This window comes from Hyla sarda, chromosome 1 (assembly GCF_029499605.1).
Source record: "Hyla sarda isolate aHylSar1 chromosome 1, aHylSar1.hap1, whole genome shotgun sequence".
NCBI lineage: Eukaryota > Metazoa > Chordata > Amphibia > Anura > Hylidae > Hyla > Hyla sarda.
Window position 1 is genome coordinate 299,473,648 of NC_079189.1, and position 20,455 is coordinate 299,494,102.

The window sequence follows — 20,455 nt, forward strand, 5'->3', positions numbered from 1 at the left end:
TGATCAGCATTATGATTTTTAAAAGTATCTAAATGCATGTTCTGCGTCCGTGGGACAAGAAAATCACTGGTGTGGTTCTGTGCCAGAACTGCTCAGAAGAATGGAAGTACAGCTTGGGTAAAGATCATATATTTTATTTAGATGAGCCTTATAACAAACGTGTTTGTATAGCAGGCTTTATAAAACAATGGGACACATGTTATATAGCATATAAGATGGGGGATGAAATGGTACAGAAGAGTGATAAGAGGGAGATTAAATAGCACAGGGGGGATAAAATCACAGGGTGGGGATCAAGGGGGAAATAAAAGTGTGTGTGTGTGTGTGTGTGTGTGTGTGTGGGGGGTGTAATAGCCACGTTTGTAATGCTAATAATGGTACCACATAGTGCATCATAGGACACGCAAAGTGACTCGCAAAGTGATACAGTGACCCCCCGACCTACGATGGCCCCGACATACGATCATTTCAACATACGATGGCCTCTCAGAGACCATCGCATGTTGAAGACAGCATCAACATACGATGCTTTTGTATGTCGGGGCCATCGCATAAACGGCTATCGGGCAGCGCAGACTGCTTCAGCTGCCACCGGATTGCTGTTTACGGGGCCCTGTGTTGTCCGCTGACGATCACTTACCTATCCTTGTGGCTCCGGTGCGTCCTCTTCGGGATCCCCTCCATCGTCGGCGCTCTCCATCGTCGTCATCACATCGCTGCGCACGCCGTCCCGTCATCCAATAGGAGCAGCGTGCATAGCGACGTGTTGGCAGTGACGGAGAGCGAGGATGCCGGGTAAGCAGAGGCCTTGCCGGAGCGTCGGGCACACCCCGGGGACATGGTGACAACATCCAGGGCAGCGGTGACGGTCCGGAGCGGTGGGGACACATGAGTATAACCTCCAATACCAGTGGTCTTCAACCTGCGGACCTCCAGATGTTGCAAAACTACAACTCCCAGGCTGTCCGGGCATGCTGGGTGTTGTAGTTGTGCAACATCTGGAGGTCCGCAGGTTGTAAACCACTGTCCTATACTTTACATTGCACGGATCCCTCAACATACGATGGTTTCAACAAACGATGGTCCATTTGGAACGGATTACCATCGTATGTTGAGGGACCACTATACTGCAGTTGGCAGTATGGCTAGGGATGTCCGGGCGCCTATTGCTTGAGCTTTGTAAGGGGCCCAAAAATTTCTGATGGCAGCCTTGGCAGTGTTTCCTAACCAGGGTGTCTCCGCCTGTTTTAAAAACTACAACTCCCAGCATGCCAAAGTTGCTGGGAGTTGTTTTGTAATAGCTGAAGGTGAAGGCACTCTGGTTGAAAAATACTGGAATATATAGGATATCCATAGAACATGGACAGAGCGGAATAATGCTTCAATGTTGTAGCATTGCTTAATCAGCACTAGGTGGCACTGTCGCGTCTGTCACTCGTCCGTTCGCTGCCAGCGGAATGCAGTGCGTTCTGGGAGATGATGCTAGATGGTGATACAGCGTATGTTCGTCTGCGGATAGAGGACTACATTTCCCAGAGATCCCTACCTATGGTAGTCTGGCTGCAGCGCAAGGATGGGGTGCCGGTGGCTGCGATGAGTCTAAAGCATTGACCGGAGGATGGCAGCGTGTGACAGGGAGATAGTGTATCACAAGGACAGCTCCCAGGTGACATGTTGTGTCGTGGTGTGAGCATGGATGTGCAGGTGTGTGGCTGCTGTGTGGTGCAGGGATGCCATCATCAGCTGGCATGTACATATCTCCTCAGGAGTGTGGGATGCATGCAGCATCTGCGGCACATCATTCCCTATGTACTGTGCACAATCTGCCTGGCTGCTAGCTCCATAGGAGAACATCCTTACACGTTGGCTTGTGCTGGGGACTAAGGAAACAGATTTTGTCTGCCTAGCAACAACATGGAGGAGCCAAAGAGTCACAGAATTCATTGGCCTTGTAACAGGCTAAAGCCCTGCAGATATCACAGACCATGTAATGACATCCAGGGGCTTCTCATTGGTAATGTCATATTTGTCTACCATGGGGTTACATATTATCTTGTCTATTGTTTGTATCATTTGGATTTCAGTAATATTTATAAATACAGACTACTGACTATTGCAGACAGAGGATGAGCTGTAGAGACAGTTTCCAGAGATGCTTAGTATGTAGTTTTGCCTTGATGCTCAGTCTCCATTATTAACATGGTGTCACCTTTGTTCTGATAGAATAAACATACCCTTGACTGAAATGTACGGTATAGACCAGTGGTCTCCAACCTGCGGACCTCCAGATGTTTCAAAACTACAACTCCCAGCATGCCCGGACAGCCAACGGCTGTCCGGGCATGCTGGGAGTTGTAGTTTTGCAACATCTAGAGGTCCGCAGGTTGGAGACCACTGGTATAAAAGACCTTATGGTGTATGTTACCTGTATGACCAATATAGATAAAGAATATAGCTTTAGAAATATGTCATTTAAGAAGGGTCTAAAATCTTATGTGCGCCCCTGTCTTAAAGTTTGATGATTTGCGTGACCCAGGCAGGTACTGTACCAATCCTTGTCTAATGTTATGTGTAAGGTCCCTGGCACATCATGAATGGGAGATTCCTTCTCATGTCTGTCTTCATCTAAGGACTGAATCTCCATTGTGCCAAGTTCCAGTCCTTCATTTCAGAAGAGACGTATGGGAACAGGTCTCCAGAGCCTGATGTAAAAGAAGGGGCTTGATATATATACTAGAATATGATTTTTACCAGAAATGCAGGCTAAAAAAAATTAATTTACTGGGTTCCGCTGACTCATAGATGGATATCAAATGCTCGGTGAAAACCACTAACCGCATCGTTCACCATGGCCATATGTGATGTCATCCTGCTTACAATGCACAGTAGCGTATATATTGATATTTAAGGCCATATATACAATAAAGGAAGATCATGCAGTTGCTATGTAGCCTTTGGAGAAATGAAGCCAGCATCTTCTTTCCGCTTGACTGGTGACATCTGTCAAGACTATCCATTCCACAGAAACTGCATTTTGGCAACCATGGTGGTGGCCATTTGTCCCGTGGATCAGGGAAAGGGAGCAGAGGAGGAAGTAAATACCAGGCCCTTCTCTTCTTGAATTATTTCTAATATCCCTCTTTCATATGAAAGATTTTTCCTTAAACATGTACACTAAGATGCTTGTCTTTGCTGGGGAATGCATTAGTCATTTGCCAAAGCAAATTTTTTAATGGGAATCTGTCAGTTGTAGATCATGCTCAGAGTTCCAGTGTCAATGAGGCTGTGTGAACTGTAGGATGCATGCCTCCTCCCTCCCCCATCCCTCCCTACCTTGATTGATTGATTGATATGCACAGCTCAGTGGTAGAAGATGTGTCCTGCATGTCAATTGGTCAAAGTAGTGATGGGTTTTGGGAGGAGCAGGTAAAACAGCTCTGAGCATTATCTAGAGCTGACAGATTCACTTTAATGAACTTTTAAAGCAAAGCAAATAAGGGCAAGCAAGCACCGGGAAATTACATTTCTTCAGTTTACTCTTCCTGGCAGGATCAATAGAATACAGCATTCATATACAGTACTGTTCTATTTTTTTTTTGTCTCTGTACATTGTCAGAATGTGTAGACAACAGTGTAGATTTTATTTCCTCCCCTTTTCCCCTGTATTGTTCAAATAGTAAATCAAGAAATGCAAATATATGGTCTAGTATCAATTTACATAGATATGGCATCAACAGTAAGGTCCAGGAGTGGAATATGGTAGACAAATTCTACTAGGACATTCCGTTGCAGCAGTCTCCCCTTGTTTTCAGTGAGATTCTGCTGAACCATGCACACCACAGAATTTCCGCAGCGGAAACACCTGCTGCAGAAATTCAAATTCCAAACTCAACAGAAAGAATGAACAAGTGGAATCCGCTCTATCGAGACGGCAGATTTCCAATTGGTCGTAGCGCTGCCTTGTTCTGCCAGCACCTGCAAATATTCTGGATGCTGTCACTAAGTTCTAGTTCAGTACCAGTATCGACTTCTGAAAGGGGTCTTCTGACATTTCTCCCATATAAATTATTGAACAAACGTAACAGCATACTTTTGATCCTTCTGTTAAGAACTTTTGGATTTACTCTGTGGCACATGATAAATATTATAGGCTTGACTGTTTTTCTTAAACCCTTAAGGACCAAGCGTTTTTCCGTTTTTGCAATTTTGTTTTTTCCTCCTTACCTTTTAAAAATCATAACCCTTTAAATTTTGCACCTAAAATCCATATGTTGGCTTATTTTTTTGAGCCATCAATTCTACTTTGTAATGGCATCAGTCAATTTACCCAAAAATCTATGGTGAAACCAAAAATACAAAATCATTGTGCGACAAAATTGAAGCAAAAACACCATTTTGTAATTTTTGGGGGCTTCCATTTCTACTGACTACAATTTTCAGTACAAATGACACCCTCTCTTTATTCAGTAGGTCCATATGATTAAAATGATATCCTACTTATATAGGTTTGATTTTTGTCTTACTTCTGGAAAAAAATCATAACTTCATGCACGAAAATGAATACGTTTAAAATTGTCATTTTCTGACCCCTATAACTTTTTTATTTTTCCACGTACGGTGCGGTATGAGGGCAAATTTTTTACGCCGAGATCTGAAGTTGTTAGCGGTGCCATTTTTGTATTGATCGGACTTTATGATATAAAAAGTGACCAAAAATACGCAATTTTGGACTTTCAACTTCTTTTTTTTACACTTAGGAATCAATTAGAGAATTATTAGATTCCTCATACAGATCAAGGTGGTTTCATAGAACCACATTGATCTATGTGCTTTGCACTCTATTGATAAAGCCTGGTCCTGCCAGGCTTTATCATTCTCAGCGCAGCAGCTGGCACAGAGGGAGAGGTAAGCCCTCCGACTACCTCAACAGTGGTTCAGAGGGGGGGGGAGTGAACCACCCCAATGGACAACCAGGGATGGTTTAAATGTCCCTTTAGACGCCACTGTCAACTTTCATTCGCTGCAAGTCTGCTATTAACGTCGGCCCTCAGCTACAGGAATCAGCTGGGGCCCGGCCTTTATGACGCGGGCTTGAGTTGGGAGCCCACGCCATACAACGGTTGCCGTGTAAGGACGAACCGTCTCGTCCTTACATGGCAACCGTTTAAACATGGTGACCTTTTATATCAACCTTGATAGAAAGTATTGTTTTTTTTAGACCATGCTCTGCTTACTGTTCAGTTGCCATTACTATTAGTGCTCCCCAGTGTTCTGGAAGACCCAATTTGACTATTGGCTGGCTGTAGCCAATGGCTGTCCGGGAATGCTGGGAGTTGAAGTTTTACAACATCTGAAGCGCCACAGTCTTTAAGACCACTGATGTAGACAAATGAAGTGAGAGTAGAGTTTAATAAAAAAATTTCAGAGTTCAGCCATTTACTGTTAAATGGGAACTCTCATTAAAACTAATTTTTGCTATTCAACTCCTTATGGTAAATAAAAAATATTTTTAATGAGTGTTGCTTTGGAAGAGAGGCAGTTGAAAGAGAGTTGTAAAACAGGAGATATCTGCTGTGCAGAGTGAATCTTTGGAACGGGAGAGACTTATGTGAGTACTTACATTTGCACATAGAGGGATCACTGCTAGAATTTTAAACAGCCTTTTCACTTTTTTTTCCCTACTCTGCCTCTAGGGGGAGGGGAAGATTGGTCACAGGTGCTTAAATCTTAGTTTGGGACTCAGTTCTGAGCTTGCTCTGTCTGAGTGTTGCTTTGGAAGAGAGGCAGTTGAAAGAGAGTTGTATAACAGGAGTTGAAAGCAGGAGTTTGAGATCGCTGTGAGTGTTACTTTGTGAAATTCCCATAACTTGATGGCCTCTATGTTGGAAAATACAGTCCAGTGTACATCTTGCGCGATGTATGCAATCTTTGAACAACAGTTTACGAGGGGGATAATTTTGTGCGAGATGTGTGCGGGTTGTTCATTTGGAAGCCCAGATCCTGGATCTAGAGGAGCAACTAGCAACACTCAGACGCATTGACAACTTGTAGAGGAGTCTCCTTCTCACTGAGCAAGTACTCTCTGGGGAGGATAGTGGAACGGAGGTGCAGGACAGTCAGGCAGCTAGCTTGGTTACAGTTAGAAAACAGGGTAGAGGGAAAAGTGTCAGGGAGGCTAGTTCTGAACTGGCACACCCCAACAAGTTTGCCCGGTTGGCAGATGAGGGGGATGCCATTTCAGATCTAGCAGTACTGCAGCAGGACTCTGCCTCTGACTGCCAGGGGGGTGTCTGCTCCAGTAAGGAGGGAAGAAGGAGTGCAGGGCAGGCCAGATAGGTACTTGTAGTGGGGGACTCAATTATTAGGGGACAGACAGGGCGATCTGTCACAAAGACCAGGATCGCCGAACAGTGTGTTGTCTTCCTGGCGCTCGAGGATGGCACATTGGGTTGACAGGTTTCTGGGTGTGGCTGGAGAGGACCCAGCGGTCATGGTACATATTGGCACCAATGACAAAGTAAGAGCTAGGTGGAGTGTCCTTCAAAATGTTTTCAGGGACTTAGGCCGCAAGCTTAAGGCAAGGACCTCCAAGGTAATATTTTCTGAAATATTGCCTGTACCACGAGCCACACCAGAGAGGCAGCGGGAGATTAGGGATGTAAACAAGTGGCTCAGAAGCTGGTGTAGGAAGGAGGGGTTTGGGTTCATGGAGAACTGGGCTGTCTTTGCTTTCGGATACCTGCTCTACCATAGGGACGGGCTGCACCTCAATGGGGAGGGTGCAGCTGTGCTTGGGGAGAAGATGGCTAGAAGGGTGGAGGAGTGTTTTATCTAGGGACTGGGGGGGAGCGAACCTACAACATAGAGGGGGGAGATAGTGTAGATAGAGAGGTGGGACTTATTAGTATACCTGGGGGTGGAGCGGAGGTAGGGGTTAGAATAGTTAATAGGGATAGGCTTCATAGGAAGAAGAAAAAATATACACCATTGAATTGCATGTTGACTAATGCCAGAAGTCTGTCCAATAAAACTGATGAACTGGAGTTGATAATGTCTAAGAAGAATTATGACATAGCGGGTATAACAGAGACTTGGTTGGACGATAGCTGTGACTGGGCGGTCAACATACAAGGTTGTAGACTATTAAGGAAGGATCGGATAACATGGAAAGGGGGAGGAGTTTGTCTTTATGTAAAGTCCAGTCTGAAGGCCAGATATATACGGGAGAGAAAAGAAACAATAATGTGGAGTCATTATGGGTAGAAATATATGGAGATAAAAAAAAAATCCTGATAGGGGTTTGCTATAAGCCACCAAACATAATGGAAGAGGCAAAGATCAATTACTGAGGCAAATAAACAAGGCAGCAAATCAGAATGAGGTGATAATAATGGGGGACTTTAACTATCCTCATATAAACTGGGAGACTGAGTCCTGTGAATCTCATAAAGGAAACAGGTTTCTGACTATAGCTAAAGACAATTATCTGTCCCAAATGGTGCAGAGTCTGACCAGAGGGGGCGCCCTACTAGACTTAATATTAACCAACAGACCTGACAGAGTAACTAATGTGCAAGTAGAAGGATACCTAGGAAATAGTGATCATAATATAATACATTATAACTTGTTCTTCAATAAGGGAATCTCTCGAGGGGTCACAAAAACAATGAACTTTAGGAAGGCAAAGTTTGATCAACTCAGAAAAGCCCTTAACAATATAAATTGGCCTCAAAAACAAGAATACTGACACTAAATGGGAGACTTTTATGAATATTTTAAATTCTCACTGTAAGAGGTATACGCCTTTATGGGAATAAAAGGGTCAGGAATAAAAGAAAACCAATATGGATGAATAAAAATGTTAAGGGGGCAATAAATGATAAAAATAAAACATTTAAATGGGCACTGTCATGAAATTTCATGTCAGGATTACAGTAAGTATCCGGCTGCAAGTTTGAGCTGCAGCAAATTTTCTGCCACAGCTCAAACTGCCAGAGAGAAACTACTGTGAACCCCCGCCCGTGCGACTGTACCCTAAAAACACTACACTACACTAACACAAAATAAAATAAAAAGTAAAAAACACTACATATGCACATACCCCTACACAGCCCCCCTCCCCTCCCCAATAAAAAATGACAAACGTCTGGTACGTCACAAGTTTCCAAAACAGAGCCTCCAGCGGTTGCAAAACTACAACTCCCAGCATGCACTGATAGACCGTACATGCTGGGAGTTGTAGTTTTGCAACAGCTGGATGTCCCCCCCCCCAATGTGAACGTACAGGGTACACTCACATGGGCGAAGGTTTACAGTAAGTATCCGGCTGCAAGTTTGAGCTGCGGCAAATTTTCTGCCACAGCTCAAACTGCCAGCGAGAAACTACTGTGAACCCCCGCCCGTGCGACTGTACCCTAAAAACACTACACTAACACAAAATAAAATAAAAAGTAAAAAACACTACATATACACATACCCCTACACAGCCCCCCTCCCCTCCCCAATAAAAATGAAAAACGTCTGGTACGCCACTGTTTCCAGAACGGAGCCTCCAGCTGTTGCAAAACAACTACTCCCAGTATTGCCAGATAGCCACTGACTGTCTAGGCATGCTGGGAGTTTTACAACAGCTGGAGGCACCCTGTTTGGGAATCACTGGGTAGAATACCCCTATGTCTACCCCTATGCAAGTCCCTAATTTAGGCCTCAAATGCGCATGGCGCTCTCACTTTGGAGCCCTGTCATATTTCAAGGCAACAGTTTATGGCCACATATGGGGTATCGCCGTACTCGGGAGAAATTGTGTTACAAATTTTGGGGGGTATTTTCTGCTATTACCCTTTTTAAAAATGTAAAATTTTTGGGAAAACAAGCATTTTAGGTAAAAAAAAAAAATTTTTTTTTTACATATACAAAAGTCATGAAACATCTGTGGGGTATAAAGGTTCACTTAACCCCTTGTTACGTTCCCCGAGGGGTCTAGTTTCCAAAATGGTATGCCATGTGTTTTTTTTTTTGCTGTTCTGGCACCATAGGGGCTTCCTAAATGCGGCATGCCCCCAGAGCAAAATTTGCTTTCAAAAAGCCAAATGTGACTCCTTCTCTTCTGAGACCTGTAGTGTGCCAGCAGAGCACTTTTCACCCCCATATGGGGTGTTTTCTGAATCAGGAGAAATTGGGCTTCAAATTTTGGGGGGTGTTTTCTGCTACTACCCTTTTTAAAAATGTAAAAATTTTAGGAAACCAAGCATTTTAGGTAAAAAAAAAAAATTATTTTCACATATGCAAAAGTCGTGAAACACCTGTAGGGTATTAAGGTTCACATTACCCCTTCTTACGTTCCCCGAGGGGTCTAGTTTCCAAAATGGTATGCCATGTGTTTTTTTTTTTTGCTGTTCTGGCACCATAGGGGCTTCCTAAATGCGGCATGCCCCCAGAGCAAAATTTGCTTTCAAAAAGCCAAATGTGACTCCTTCTCTTCTGAGACCTGTAGTGCGCCAGCAGAGCACTTTTCACCCCCATATGGGGTGTTTTCTGAATCGGGAGAAATTGGGTTTCAAATTTTGGGGGGTATTTTCTGCTATTACCCTTTTTAAAAATGTAAAATTTTTGGGAAACCAAGCATTTTAGGTAAAAATTTTTTTTTTTTTTTTTACATATGCAAAAGTCGTGAATCACCTGTAGGGTATTAAGGTTCACTTTACCCCTTGTTACGTTCCCTGAGGGGTCTAGTTTCCAAAATGGTATGCCATGTGTTTTTTTTTGCTGTCCTGGCACCATAGGGGCTTCCTAAAGGTGACATGCCCCCCAAAAACCATTTGTCGCTCCTTCCCTTCTGAGCCCTCTACTGCGCCCACTGAACAATTAACATAGACATATGAGGTATGCGCTTACTCGAGAGAAATTGGGTTTCAAATACAAGTAAAAATTTTCTCCTTTTTACCCCTTGCAAAAATTCTAAAATTGGGTCTACAAGAACATGCGAGTGTAAAAAATGAAGATTTAGAATTTTCTCCTTCACTTTGCTGCTATTCCTGTGAAACACCTAAAGGGTTAAAACACATACTGAATGTCATTTTGAATACTTTGAGGGGTGTAGTTTTTATAATGGGGTAATTTATGGGGTATTTCTTATATGAAGACTCTTCAAATCCACTTCAAAACTGAACTGGTCCCTGAAAAATAGCGAGTTTGAAAATTTTGTGAAAAATTTAAAAATTGCTGCTGAACTTTGAAGCCCTCTGGTGTCTTCCAAAAGTAAAAAATCATAAATTTTATGATGCAAACATAAAGTAGACATATTGTATATGTGAACCCAAAAAAAAAATTATTTTGAATATCCATTTTCCTTACAAGCAGAGAGCTTCAAAGTTAGAAAAATGCTAAATTTTCATTTTTTTCATCAAATTTGGGGATTTTTCACCAAGAAAGGATGCAAGTTACCATAAAAGTTTACCACTAAGTTAAAGTAGAATATGTCACGAAGAAAACAATCTCGGAATCAGAATGATAACTAAAAGCATTCCAGAGTTATTAATGTTTAAATTGACAGTGGTCAGATGTTCAAAAAATGCTCTGGTCCTTAAGGTGAAAAAGGGCTCGGTCCTTAAGGGTTAAACCAGTTTAAAATCACTTTTAAATTTGTCCACTAGGGGTCGCCCTCCTAGTGGCCGAATGCATTCGGCAGTGACGTCACTGCAGAATTTGGACTCATTTCAGCCTGGCAAATGAGTCGAAATTCAGTCACTGCGGTGCTCGCTCCCGCCTGTTAATCAAACAGGCAAGAGCGAGCACACTGATAGCTGGGGCTGCGCGCATTGGCCAGCTCCACTGGCCTCGCGCGTGGCCCAGCCCGCCCCCTTTACAATGTGCAGAGTCAGCGTGCGCACTCATTGCTGCGCTGATCCTCCGGATGGGTAAGTCTGATCTGAGGTCTTATAATACTTTATACAACTCCCAGCATGACCATACAGTCATCAGCTTTCAGGGCATGCTGGGAGTTGTAGTTTTGCAGCAGCTGGAGGCACCCTGATTACACATGAGTGTTTCTCAAACAGTGTGCCTCTAGCTCCTGAAAAACGACAACAGCAAGCATGCCCTGACAGCTGTATGGGCATACTGGAAGTTGTAGTTTTTCAACGTGCACGGCAGGCCGGCGATGCTCCTCTACTCCTCCTCCCTGGATAGCACATGCACAGCTAAACAGGGAGGAGGAGACCCCGGAGCTGCCTGCCGTGCTATTGGCAGATCATCTATGCGCGCTCCCGGCAGGAGCGCTCCCGACGATGTGAGACGATGCAAGCGCCCAGCAAGGCGTCAGTGACGTCGCACCAGTTGGAAAGCGCTGCTTCCTGCCCTGCTTTATAGAGCAGATTTAGAAGCACTAAATCTGCTCTTTTAAAGCGATTAAAAAATGTTTGAAGCCAGGTAGGGGGTTAGGGCTAGATTACTACTAGGTAGGGACATATTAGATTAAATAGTACTTGGTGGGAGCTACCCTTTAACCTAATAAAACAGGACGGGAGTGAAGAAGCATTAAAAAGCTATAGAGAAAAATGTTAAATATGTAAAAAAAAAAACAGAAAAAGCCGCCAAAAGACAGAAAGACTCATTGCCAAAGAGAGTAAAACTAACCCCAAAATGTTCTTTAACTATATAAATAGCAAAAATGTAAAAAATGAAAGTGTAGGCCCTTTAAAAAATGATGAGGAAGAAATCATAGACTGGGATCAGGAAAAAGCAAATATATGAAATAAATTCTTCTCCACTGTATTCACCAAGGAAAAAGAAATGCCAGGTGAAATACAGCGAGATAAGGTAAACTCCCCAGTACAGGTCACCTGTCTAACCCAGGAAGAAGTACAGTGCCGCCTACAAAAAATCTAAATGTCACGATGCCGGCTGGCAGGTGGTGGATCCTCTGTGCCAGAGAGGGATTGGCGTGGACCGTGCTAGAGGATCGGTTCTAAGTCACTACTGGTTTTCACCAGAGCCCGCCGCAAAGCGGGATGGTCTTGCTGCGGCGGTAGTGACCAGGTCGTATCCCCTAGCAACGGCTCAACCTCTCTGGCTGCTGAAGATAGGCGCGGTACAAGGGAGTAGACAGAAGCAAGGTCGGACGTAGCAGAAGGTCGGGGCAGGCAGCAAGGATCGTAGTCAGGGGCAACGGCAGAAGGTCTGGAATCACAGGCAAGGAACACACAAGGAACGCTTTCACTGGCACTAGGGCAACAAGATCCGGCGAGGGAGTGAAGGGGAAGTGAGGTGATATAGGGAAGTGCACAGGTGTAAACACTAATTGGAACCACTGCACCAATCAGCGGTGCAGTGGCCCTTTAAATCGCAAAGACCCGGCGCGCGCGCGCCCTAGGGAGCGGGGCCGCGCGCGCCGGGACAGAACTGACGGGGAGCGAGTCAGGTACGGGAGCCGGGGTGCGCATCGCGAGCGGGCGCTACCCGCATCGCGAATCGCATCCCGGCCGGAGGTGGTAACGCAGCGCCCCGGGTCCGTGGAACCGACCGGGGCGCTGCAGTGAGGGAAGTGTAGCGAGCGCTCCGGGGAGGAGCGGGGACCCGGAGCGCTCGGCGTAACAGTACCCCCCCCCTTGGGTCTCCCCCTCTTCTTGGGGCCTGAGAACCTGAGGATCAGACTTTTGTCCAGGATATTGTCCTCAGGTTCCCAGGACCTCTCTTCTGGACCACAACCCTCCCAATCCACCAAAAAAAAAGTTTTTCCTCTGACTCTCTTAGAGGCCAAGATTTCTCTGACAGAGAAGATGTCCGAGGAGCCGGAAACAGGAGTGGGAGGAACAGATTTAGGAGAAAAACGGTTGAGGATGAGAGGTTTAAGAAGAGAGACGTGAAAGGCATTAGGGATACGAAGAGAAGGAGGAAGAAGAAGTTTGTAAGAGACAGGATTAATTTGAGACAAAACTTTAAAAGGACCAAGATAGCGTGGTCCCAACTTATAGCTCGGGACACGGAAACGGACATATTTAGCGGAGAGCCATACCTTGTCTCCAGGGGAAAAAATGGGAGGAGCTCTTCTTTTCTTATCTGCGAATCTCTTCATGCGAGAAGAAGCCTGTAAGAGAGAATTTTGGGTCTCTTTCCATATGGTGGAAAGATCACGAGAAATTTCATCCACAGCGGGCAGACCAGAGGGCAAGGGGGTAGGGAGGGGGGGAAGAGGGTGACGGCCGTACACCACGAAAAACGGAGATTTGGAGGAAGATTCAGAGATTCTGAAATTATACGAGAATTCGGCCCAAGGTAGAAGATCTGCCCAGTCATCCTGGCGGGAGGAAACAAAATGTCGTAAATAGTCACCCAAGATCTGGTTAATTCTCTCTACTTGTCCATTGGATTGAGGATGGTATGCAGAAGAAAAATTTAATTTAATCTTGAGTTGTTTACAGAGAGCCCTCCAGAATTTAGACACAAATTGGACGCCTCTATCCGAGACGATCTGTGTAGGCAACCCGTGAAGACGAAAAATGTGTACAAAAAATTGTTTAGCCAACTGAGGCGCTGAAGGAAGACCAGGAAGAGGGATGAAATGTGCCATTTTGGAGAATCGATCAACGACCACCCAAATAACAGTGTTGCCATGGGATGGGGGTAAGTCAGTAATAAAATCCATACCAATCAGAGACCAAGGTTGTTCGGGGACAGGTAGAGGATGAAGAAAACCAGCGGGCTTCTGGCGAGGAGTCTTATCCCGGGCACAGATAGTGCAGGCTCGCACAAAGTCCACCACATCAGTCTCTAGAGTCGGCCACCAATAGAAGCGAGAGATGAGTTGCACAGATTTCTTAATGCCCGCATGACCTGCGAGATGGGAGGAGTGACCCCATTTGAGGATCCCAAGGCGTTGGCGTGGAGAAACAAAGGTCTTTCCTGGAGGAGTTAGTCTGATGGAGGCTGGAGAAGTGGAAATCAGGCAGTCAGGAGGAATGATGTGTTGAGGAGAGAGTTCAATTTCAGAGGCATCTGAGGAACGAGAGAGAGCATCGGCCCTAATGTTCTTATCAGCAGGCCGAAAGTGAATTTCAAAATTAAATCGGGCAAAGAACAGAGACCACCTGGCCTGACGAGGATTCAGCCGTTGGGCAGACTGGAGGTAGGAGAGGTTCTTGTGATCGGTGTAAATAATAACTGGAAATCTTGATCCCTCCAGCAGATGCCTCCATTCCTCAAGTGCTAATTTAATGGCTAGAAGCTCTCGATCCCCGATGGAGTAGTTCCTCTCCGCCGGAGAGAAGGTCCTGGAAAAAAAACCACAAGTAACAGCATGCCCGGAAGAGTTTTTTTGTAGAAGGACAGCTCCAGCTCCCACTGAGGAGGCATCAACCTCCAATAGGAAGGGTTTAGATGGGTCAGGTCTGGAGAGCACGGGAGCCGAAGAAAAGGCAGACTTGAGTCGTTTAAAGGCGTCTTCCGCTTGAGGAGGCCAAGACTTGGGATCGGCATTTTTTTTTGTTAAAGCCACAATAGGAGCCACAATGGTAGAAAAATGTGGAATAAATTGCCTGTAATAATTGGCGAACCCCAAAAAACGTTGGATGGCACGGAGTCCGGAGGGGCGTGGCCAATCTAAGACGGCAGAGAGTTTATCTGGGTCCATTTGTAGTCCCTGGCCAGAGACCAAGTATCCTAGAAAAGGAAGAGATTGGCATTCAAACAGACATTTCTCTATTTTGGCATAGAGTTGATTATCACGAAGTCTCTGAAGAACCATACGGACATGCTGGCGGTGTTCTTCAAGATTGGCAGAAAAAATCAGGATATCGTCCAGATATACAACAACACAGGAGTATAGGAGATCACGAAAAATTTCATTAACAAAGTCTTGGAAGACGGCAGGGGCGTTGCATAGACCAAAGGGCATGACCAGATACTCAAAGTGTCCATCTCTGGTGTTAAATGCCGTTTTCCATTCATCCCCCTCTCTGATGCGGATGAGATTATAAGCACCTCTTAAGTCCAGTTTGGTAAAAATATGGGCACCTTGGAGACGATCAAAGAGTTCAGAGATGAGGGGTAGGGGGTAGCGGTTCTTAACCGTGATTTTATTAAGACCGCGGTAGTCAATGCAAGGACGTAGAGAGCCATCTTTTTTGGACACAAAGAAAAATCCGGCTCCGGCAGGAGAGGAGGATTTACGGATAAAGCCCTTTTTTAAATTTTCTTGGACGTATTCAGACATGGCAAGAGTCTCTGGGACGGACAGAGGATAGATTCTGCCCCGGGGTGGAGTAGTGCCCGGGAGGAGGTCAATGGGACAATCATAAGGCCTGTGAGGAGGTAGAGTCTCAGCTTGTTTTTTGCAAAAAACGTCCGCAAAGTCCATATAGGCCTTAGGGAGACCGGTTACATGAGGAAGCACAGGGACACGGCAAGGTTTACTGGGAACCGGTTTTAAGCAGTCCTTGGAACAAGAGGGCCCCCAACTCTTGATCTCCCCAGTGGACCAATCCAGGATTGGGGAATGGAGTTGAAGCCAGGGAAGTCCAAGAAGGATTTCAGAAGTGCAATTGGGGAGGACCAACAGTTCAATCCTCTCGTGATGAGATCCGATGCGCATTAGAAGGGGCTCCGTGCGGAAACGTATAGTACAGTCCAATCTTTCATTGTTTACACAATTGATATAGAGGGGTCTGGCGAGACTGGTCACCGGGATGTTGAACCTGTTGACGAGAGAGGCCAAGATAAAATTTCCTGCAGATCCAGAGTCCAAGAAGGCCACAGCAGAGAAGGAGAAGGCAGAGGCAGACATCCGCACAGGCACAGTAAGACGTGGAGAAGCAGAGTAGACATCAAGGACTGTCTCACCTTTGTGCGGAGTCAGCGGACGTCTTTCCAGGCGGGGAGGACGGATAGGACAATCCTTCAGGAAGTGTTCGGTACTAGCACAGTACAGGCAGAGATTCTCCATGCGGCGTCGTGTCCTCTCTTGGGGTGTCAGGCGAGACCGGTCGACCTGCATAGCCTCCACGGCGGGAGGCACAGGAACAGGTTGCAGGGGACCAGAGGAGAGAGGAGCCGGGGAGAAGAAACGCCTCGTGCGAACAGAGTCCATATCCTGGCGGAGCTCCTGACGCCGTTCGGAAAAACGCATGTCAATGCGAGTGGCAAGATGGATGAGTTCATGTAGGTTAGCAGGGATTTCTCGTGCGGCCAGAACATCTTTAATGTTGCTGGATAGGCCTTTTTTAAAGGTCGCGCAGAGTGCCTCATTATTCCAGGATAATTCTGAAGCAAGGGTACGGAACTGTACGGCATACTCGCCAACGGAAGAATTACCCTGGACCAGGTTCAACAGGGCAGTCTCAGCAGAAGAGGCTCGGGCAGGTTCCTCAAAGACACTTCGAATTTCCGAGAAGAAGGAGTGTACAGAGGCAGTGACGGGGTCATTGCGGTCCCAGAGCGGTGTGGCCCAAGCCAGGGCTTTTCCAGACAGCAGGCTGACTACGAAAGCCACCTTAGACCTTTCAGTGGGGAACTGGTCCGACATCATCTCCAAGTGTAATGAACATTGGGAAAGAAAGCCACGGCAAAACTTAGAGTCCCCATCAAATTTATCCGGCAAGGATAGTCGTATTCCAGAAGCGGCCACTCGCTGCGGAGGAGGTACAGGAGCTGGCGGAGGAGATGATTGCTGGAGCTGTGGTAGTAACTGTTGTAGCATAACAGTCAGTTGAGACAGCTGTTGGCCTTGTTGCGCAATCTGTTGTGACTGCTGGGCGACCACCGTGGTGAGGTCAGCGACAACTGGCAGAGGAACTTCAGCGGGATCCATGGCCGGATCTACTGTCACGATGCCGGCTGGCAGGTGGTGGATCCTCTGTGCCAGAGAGGGATTGGCGTGGACCGTGCTAGAGGATCGGTTCTAAGTCACTACTGGTTTTCACCAGAGCCCGCCGCAAAGCGGGATGGTCTTGCTGCGGCGGTAGTGACCAGGTCGTATCCCCTAGCAACGGCTCAACCTCTCTGGCTGCTGAAGATAGGCGCGGTACAAGGGAGTAGACAGAAGCAAGGTCGGACGTAGCAGAAGGTCGGGGCAGGCAGCAAGGATCGTAGTCAGGGGCAACGGCAGAAGGTCTGGAATCACAGGCAAGGAACACACAAGGAACGCTTTCACTGGCACTAGGGCAACAAGATCCGGCGAGGGAGTGAAGGGGAAGTGAGGTGATATAGGGAAGTGCACAGGTGTAAACACTAATTGGAACCACTGCACCAATCAGCGGTGCAGTGGCCCTTTAAATCGCAAAGACCCGGCGCGCGCGCGCCCTAGGGAGCGGGGCCGCGCGCGCCGGGACAGAACTGACGGGGAGCGAGTCAGGTACGGGAGCCGGGGTGCGCATCGCGAGCGGGCGCTACCCGCATCGCGAATCGCATCCCGGCCGGAGGTGGTAACGCAGCGCCCCGGGTCCGTGGAACCGACCGGGGCGCTGCAGTGAGGGAAGTGTAGCGAGCGCTCCGGGGAGGAGCGGGGACCCGGAGCGCTCGGCGTAACACTAAATAGACAAATCACCAGGTCCAGATGGCATTCACCCTTGTGTTCTAAAGGAATTAAAGAGTAGCTCCCACCCCCCTTTTTTTTTTCTCTGTCCCTGCCTATTGCCCATCTATCCCTAACCCCCTCCCTGCCTTTAATTTTATTTTTTACTATCCTAGAAATGCCTTTTTGTCTGCCTGGTAGTGTGCTCACTTACCAGGCAGACTTCCCCAGCAGGCGTGACATCACTGATGCCTGCTGGGGGGGGACTTCCGCCCTTAGTTCACCTATACAGGGTGCCTCCAGCTGTTTCACCACTACAACTCCCAGCTTGCCCTGACATCTATTGGCTGTCAGGGCATGCTGAGAGTATTGGTGAAACAATTGGAGGCACCCTGTGGTGAAAACCATAACTTTGTTATGGCCGCGGCGCTACCCCCGCAATGCCCCCCCCCCCCCCCTGCTGAAAGCAATACATTTCATGGCCGTGGCGCTAAAATCCCCCCACCCGAAACAGACATACCAAAGTGAGTACTGGTGAGTCCTGAGTCCTTCCTGAGGCAGCAGCGGGAGATGGGGCCTGCGTGTGAGGCCAGGGAGCCAATGTGCTCTCAGCGCTTTCTCCCGCCTGTCTGATTGACAGGCAGGGAGCGAGCTCAAGCTGAATGAATTCGGACAGATTGCCCGGCTGGCATCGGTCCGAATTCAGGTGTGACGTCAGGCCAGGCTGCAGCCGACCACTAGGAGGGAGACCCCTAGTGGCTGGATTTCAAAATTAAAATTAAAGGGTTTTAATAAATAATTTTTTTTTAAAGTATATTAGAAATATGCGGCTTGGTGCGGTTATGCATACTGTCACAGACATCATTACGTGCAGGACGAAGTATGTTGTATACGTGATCTTCTGCCCCTGTGGGTTCTTCTACATAGGGAAAACGATCAGGCAATTGAGTGCGCGAATAAGAGAACATATGTACTCGTTCCGCACTTTGAAAGGAGCCCCGCGCCTGATCTCCCATGTAGTGGAAACCCACAGGGGCCAGACGGATCACTTAAAATTTTCAGGTATAGAGAGAGTTAGACCTAAGCCCGGCAGGAATATAGATAAGTATTTATTGCAACGTGAAACATACTGGATCATACATACTGCCGCAGCGGGCCCGTTGGGACTAAATGAGAAAGTGGATTATGCACCATGTTTTTAAATACCTAGTATATAGCCAATGGTGTGAACCATTGCGTTCACACCAATCACGTCAGTGCAGGTGGGCGGTTCGGGTCAATTCCAGGTTCACCTCTCACCTGTATAAGAGCCAATTCAGTCTCCAGACTTGCATGGCCAGAGGAAGCACGCTAGCCGAGTGAAACAGAATCTGTCGCCTGTTTGTGTACCCCCCCTTTGTCGATCCCTCTCCCCCCTCTACTATTTGAATAGTGAGTATTTTGCAATAAAGAAAGAATTCTAGAGAGAAGACGGGTGAGTGCCGGTTTTTCTTCATCTTCCTTGGATTAAGAAGTTTGGATTATCTGCTGAATCTTTTAAACCTGAGCACAACCCCACACCTCTACACAGTTCTCATTAAGCTGCCCACTACATCCTTTATCCGATTTAAATACCCAAGCAGTGCCGGACACTAGCACCTTTTCTTACGTATATATATTAGAAATATGTTGTAGTACATCAGTTCTACAACATATAAAAAAAAGTTCATGACCATGCCCATTAAAGTAATGTAATAGACAGACCCCTATTTTTTATATTCAGGGACTCTATAGTGACAGGGACTGTTCCCCAGGACTGGAGCATGGCAAATGTGGTGCCAAATATTTAAAAAGGGGTCAAAAGGTGACCCCGGGAATTATAGACCTGTTAGTTTAACCTCTGTTGTATGTAAATTTTTTAGGGTTTTCTAAGGGATGCTATTTTGGAGTATCTTGGTAAAGCATGGCTTTATGAGGGATCTGTCCTGTCAAACTAACCTGATCAGCTTTTATGAAGAGGTGGCTCCAGACTGGACCAGGGGAATAACTGGATGTCGTATATCTAGATTTTTGCAATGCATTTGATACGGTGCCACATAAAAGATTGGTGGATAAAATGAGAAGGATTGGGCTGGGGGAGAATGTGTGTAAGTGGGTAAGTAACTGGCTCAGTGATAGGAAACAGAGGGTGGTTATTAATGGTACTTATTCTGAGTGGCTGACTGTTACTAGTGGGGTACCACAGAGGTGAGTCTTGGATCCTGTTCTATTTAATATATTTATTAATGACCTTGTAGAGGGGTTGAATAATAAAGTAGCTGTTACGTTATGCGCTCCGGACACACAAGCTGGCCGTGAGTGCATGGTCCCCTTACCTGCTGCTGCCGATGGGGCTGGGACTCGCATCGCGGGACGTGTCCGCATGCGAGCCCCAGTCTGTCACTCTCCAGGTGTTTCTCCTCACTCCGCCTCTGCCTCTCTGCTGCAGCACGCATGTCCCCGTCCCCTAGGGCACGCAGCGGAGCTTTAAGATTTGAAGGGCCAGTATGCGCATTAGTGTAATTTACCTGTGACTCATTTATAAATCCCTCCACCCTCCTCACTCCCCTGCCGAATCTTTGTTGCCTTGTGCCTTAGAGAAAGCGTTCTTCAGTATTGCCTTGCAGTATATCTGATCCCTTGCTTTGTGATTTTGACCCTGCTCCTCTGCCGCCTACCTACTGAACTCCTGCTACATCTTGACTACGCTACTGTGCCGTCTGCCCTGACCTTCTGCTACCCAGACTACGAGCTGCCCTATCCCTCCTGTGCCTCGCATCTCCTCAGCCGCCTGTGTGGTCGAGCCGTGCCAGGGTTAGCGACCTGGGTGCCGCCTGCCGCATCAAGTCCATCCCTCTTTGCGGCGGGTTCTGGTGAATTTAGACTCCACTCCCTGGTGACGGACATTTTGAGTATCTTGTAATGCCTTTTTGT

At 46.7% G+C, this 20,455-nt stretch overlaps 1 protein-coding gene across 5 annotated transcripts in view; it reads left to right on the forward strand.

Annotated features, from left to right (window-relative positions):
• Positions 1-1,441: 1,441 nt before the first annotated feature.
• Positions 1,442-20,455, forward strand: part of LOC130269112 (survival motor neuron protein-like) — an 86,501-nt gene continuing 67,487 nt past the window's right edge. For 2 of the 5 annotated variants that reach the window (XM_056518080.1, XM_056518081.1), the window contains exon 1: positions 1,445-1,666. In XM_056518080.1, coding sequence (XP_056374055.1) covers positions 1,619-1,666 — 48 coding nt within the window. In that variant the 5' untranslated portion in view covers positions 1,445-1,618. Of the gene's footprint in view, positions 1,667-20,455 lie in introns of all 5 variants that reach the window. The other 3 variants (XM_056518083.1, XM_056518079.1, XM_056518082.1) reach the window with 3 other exon arrangements.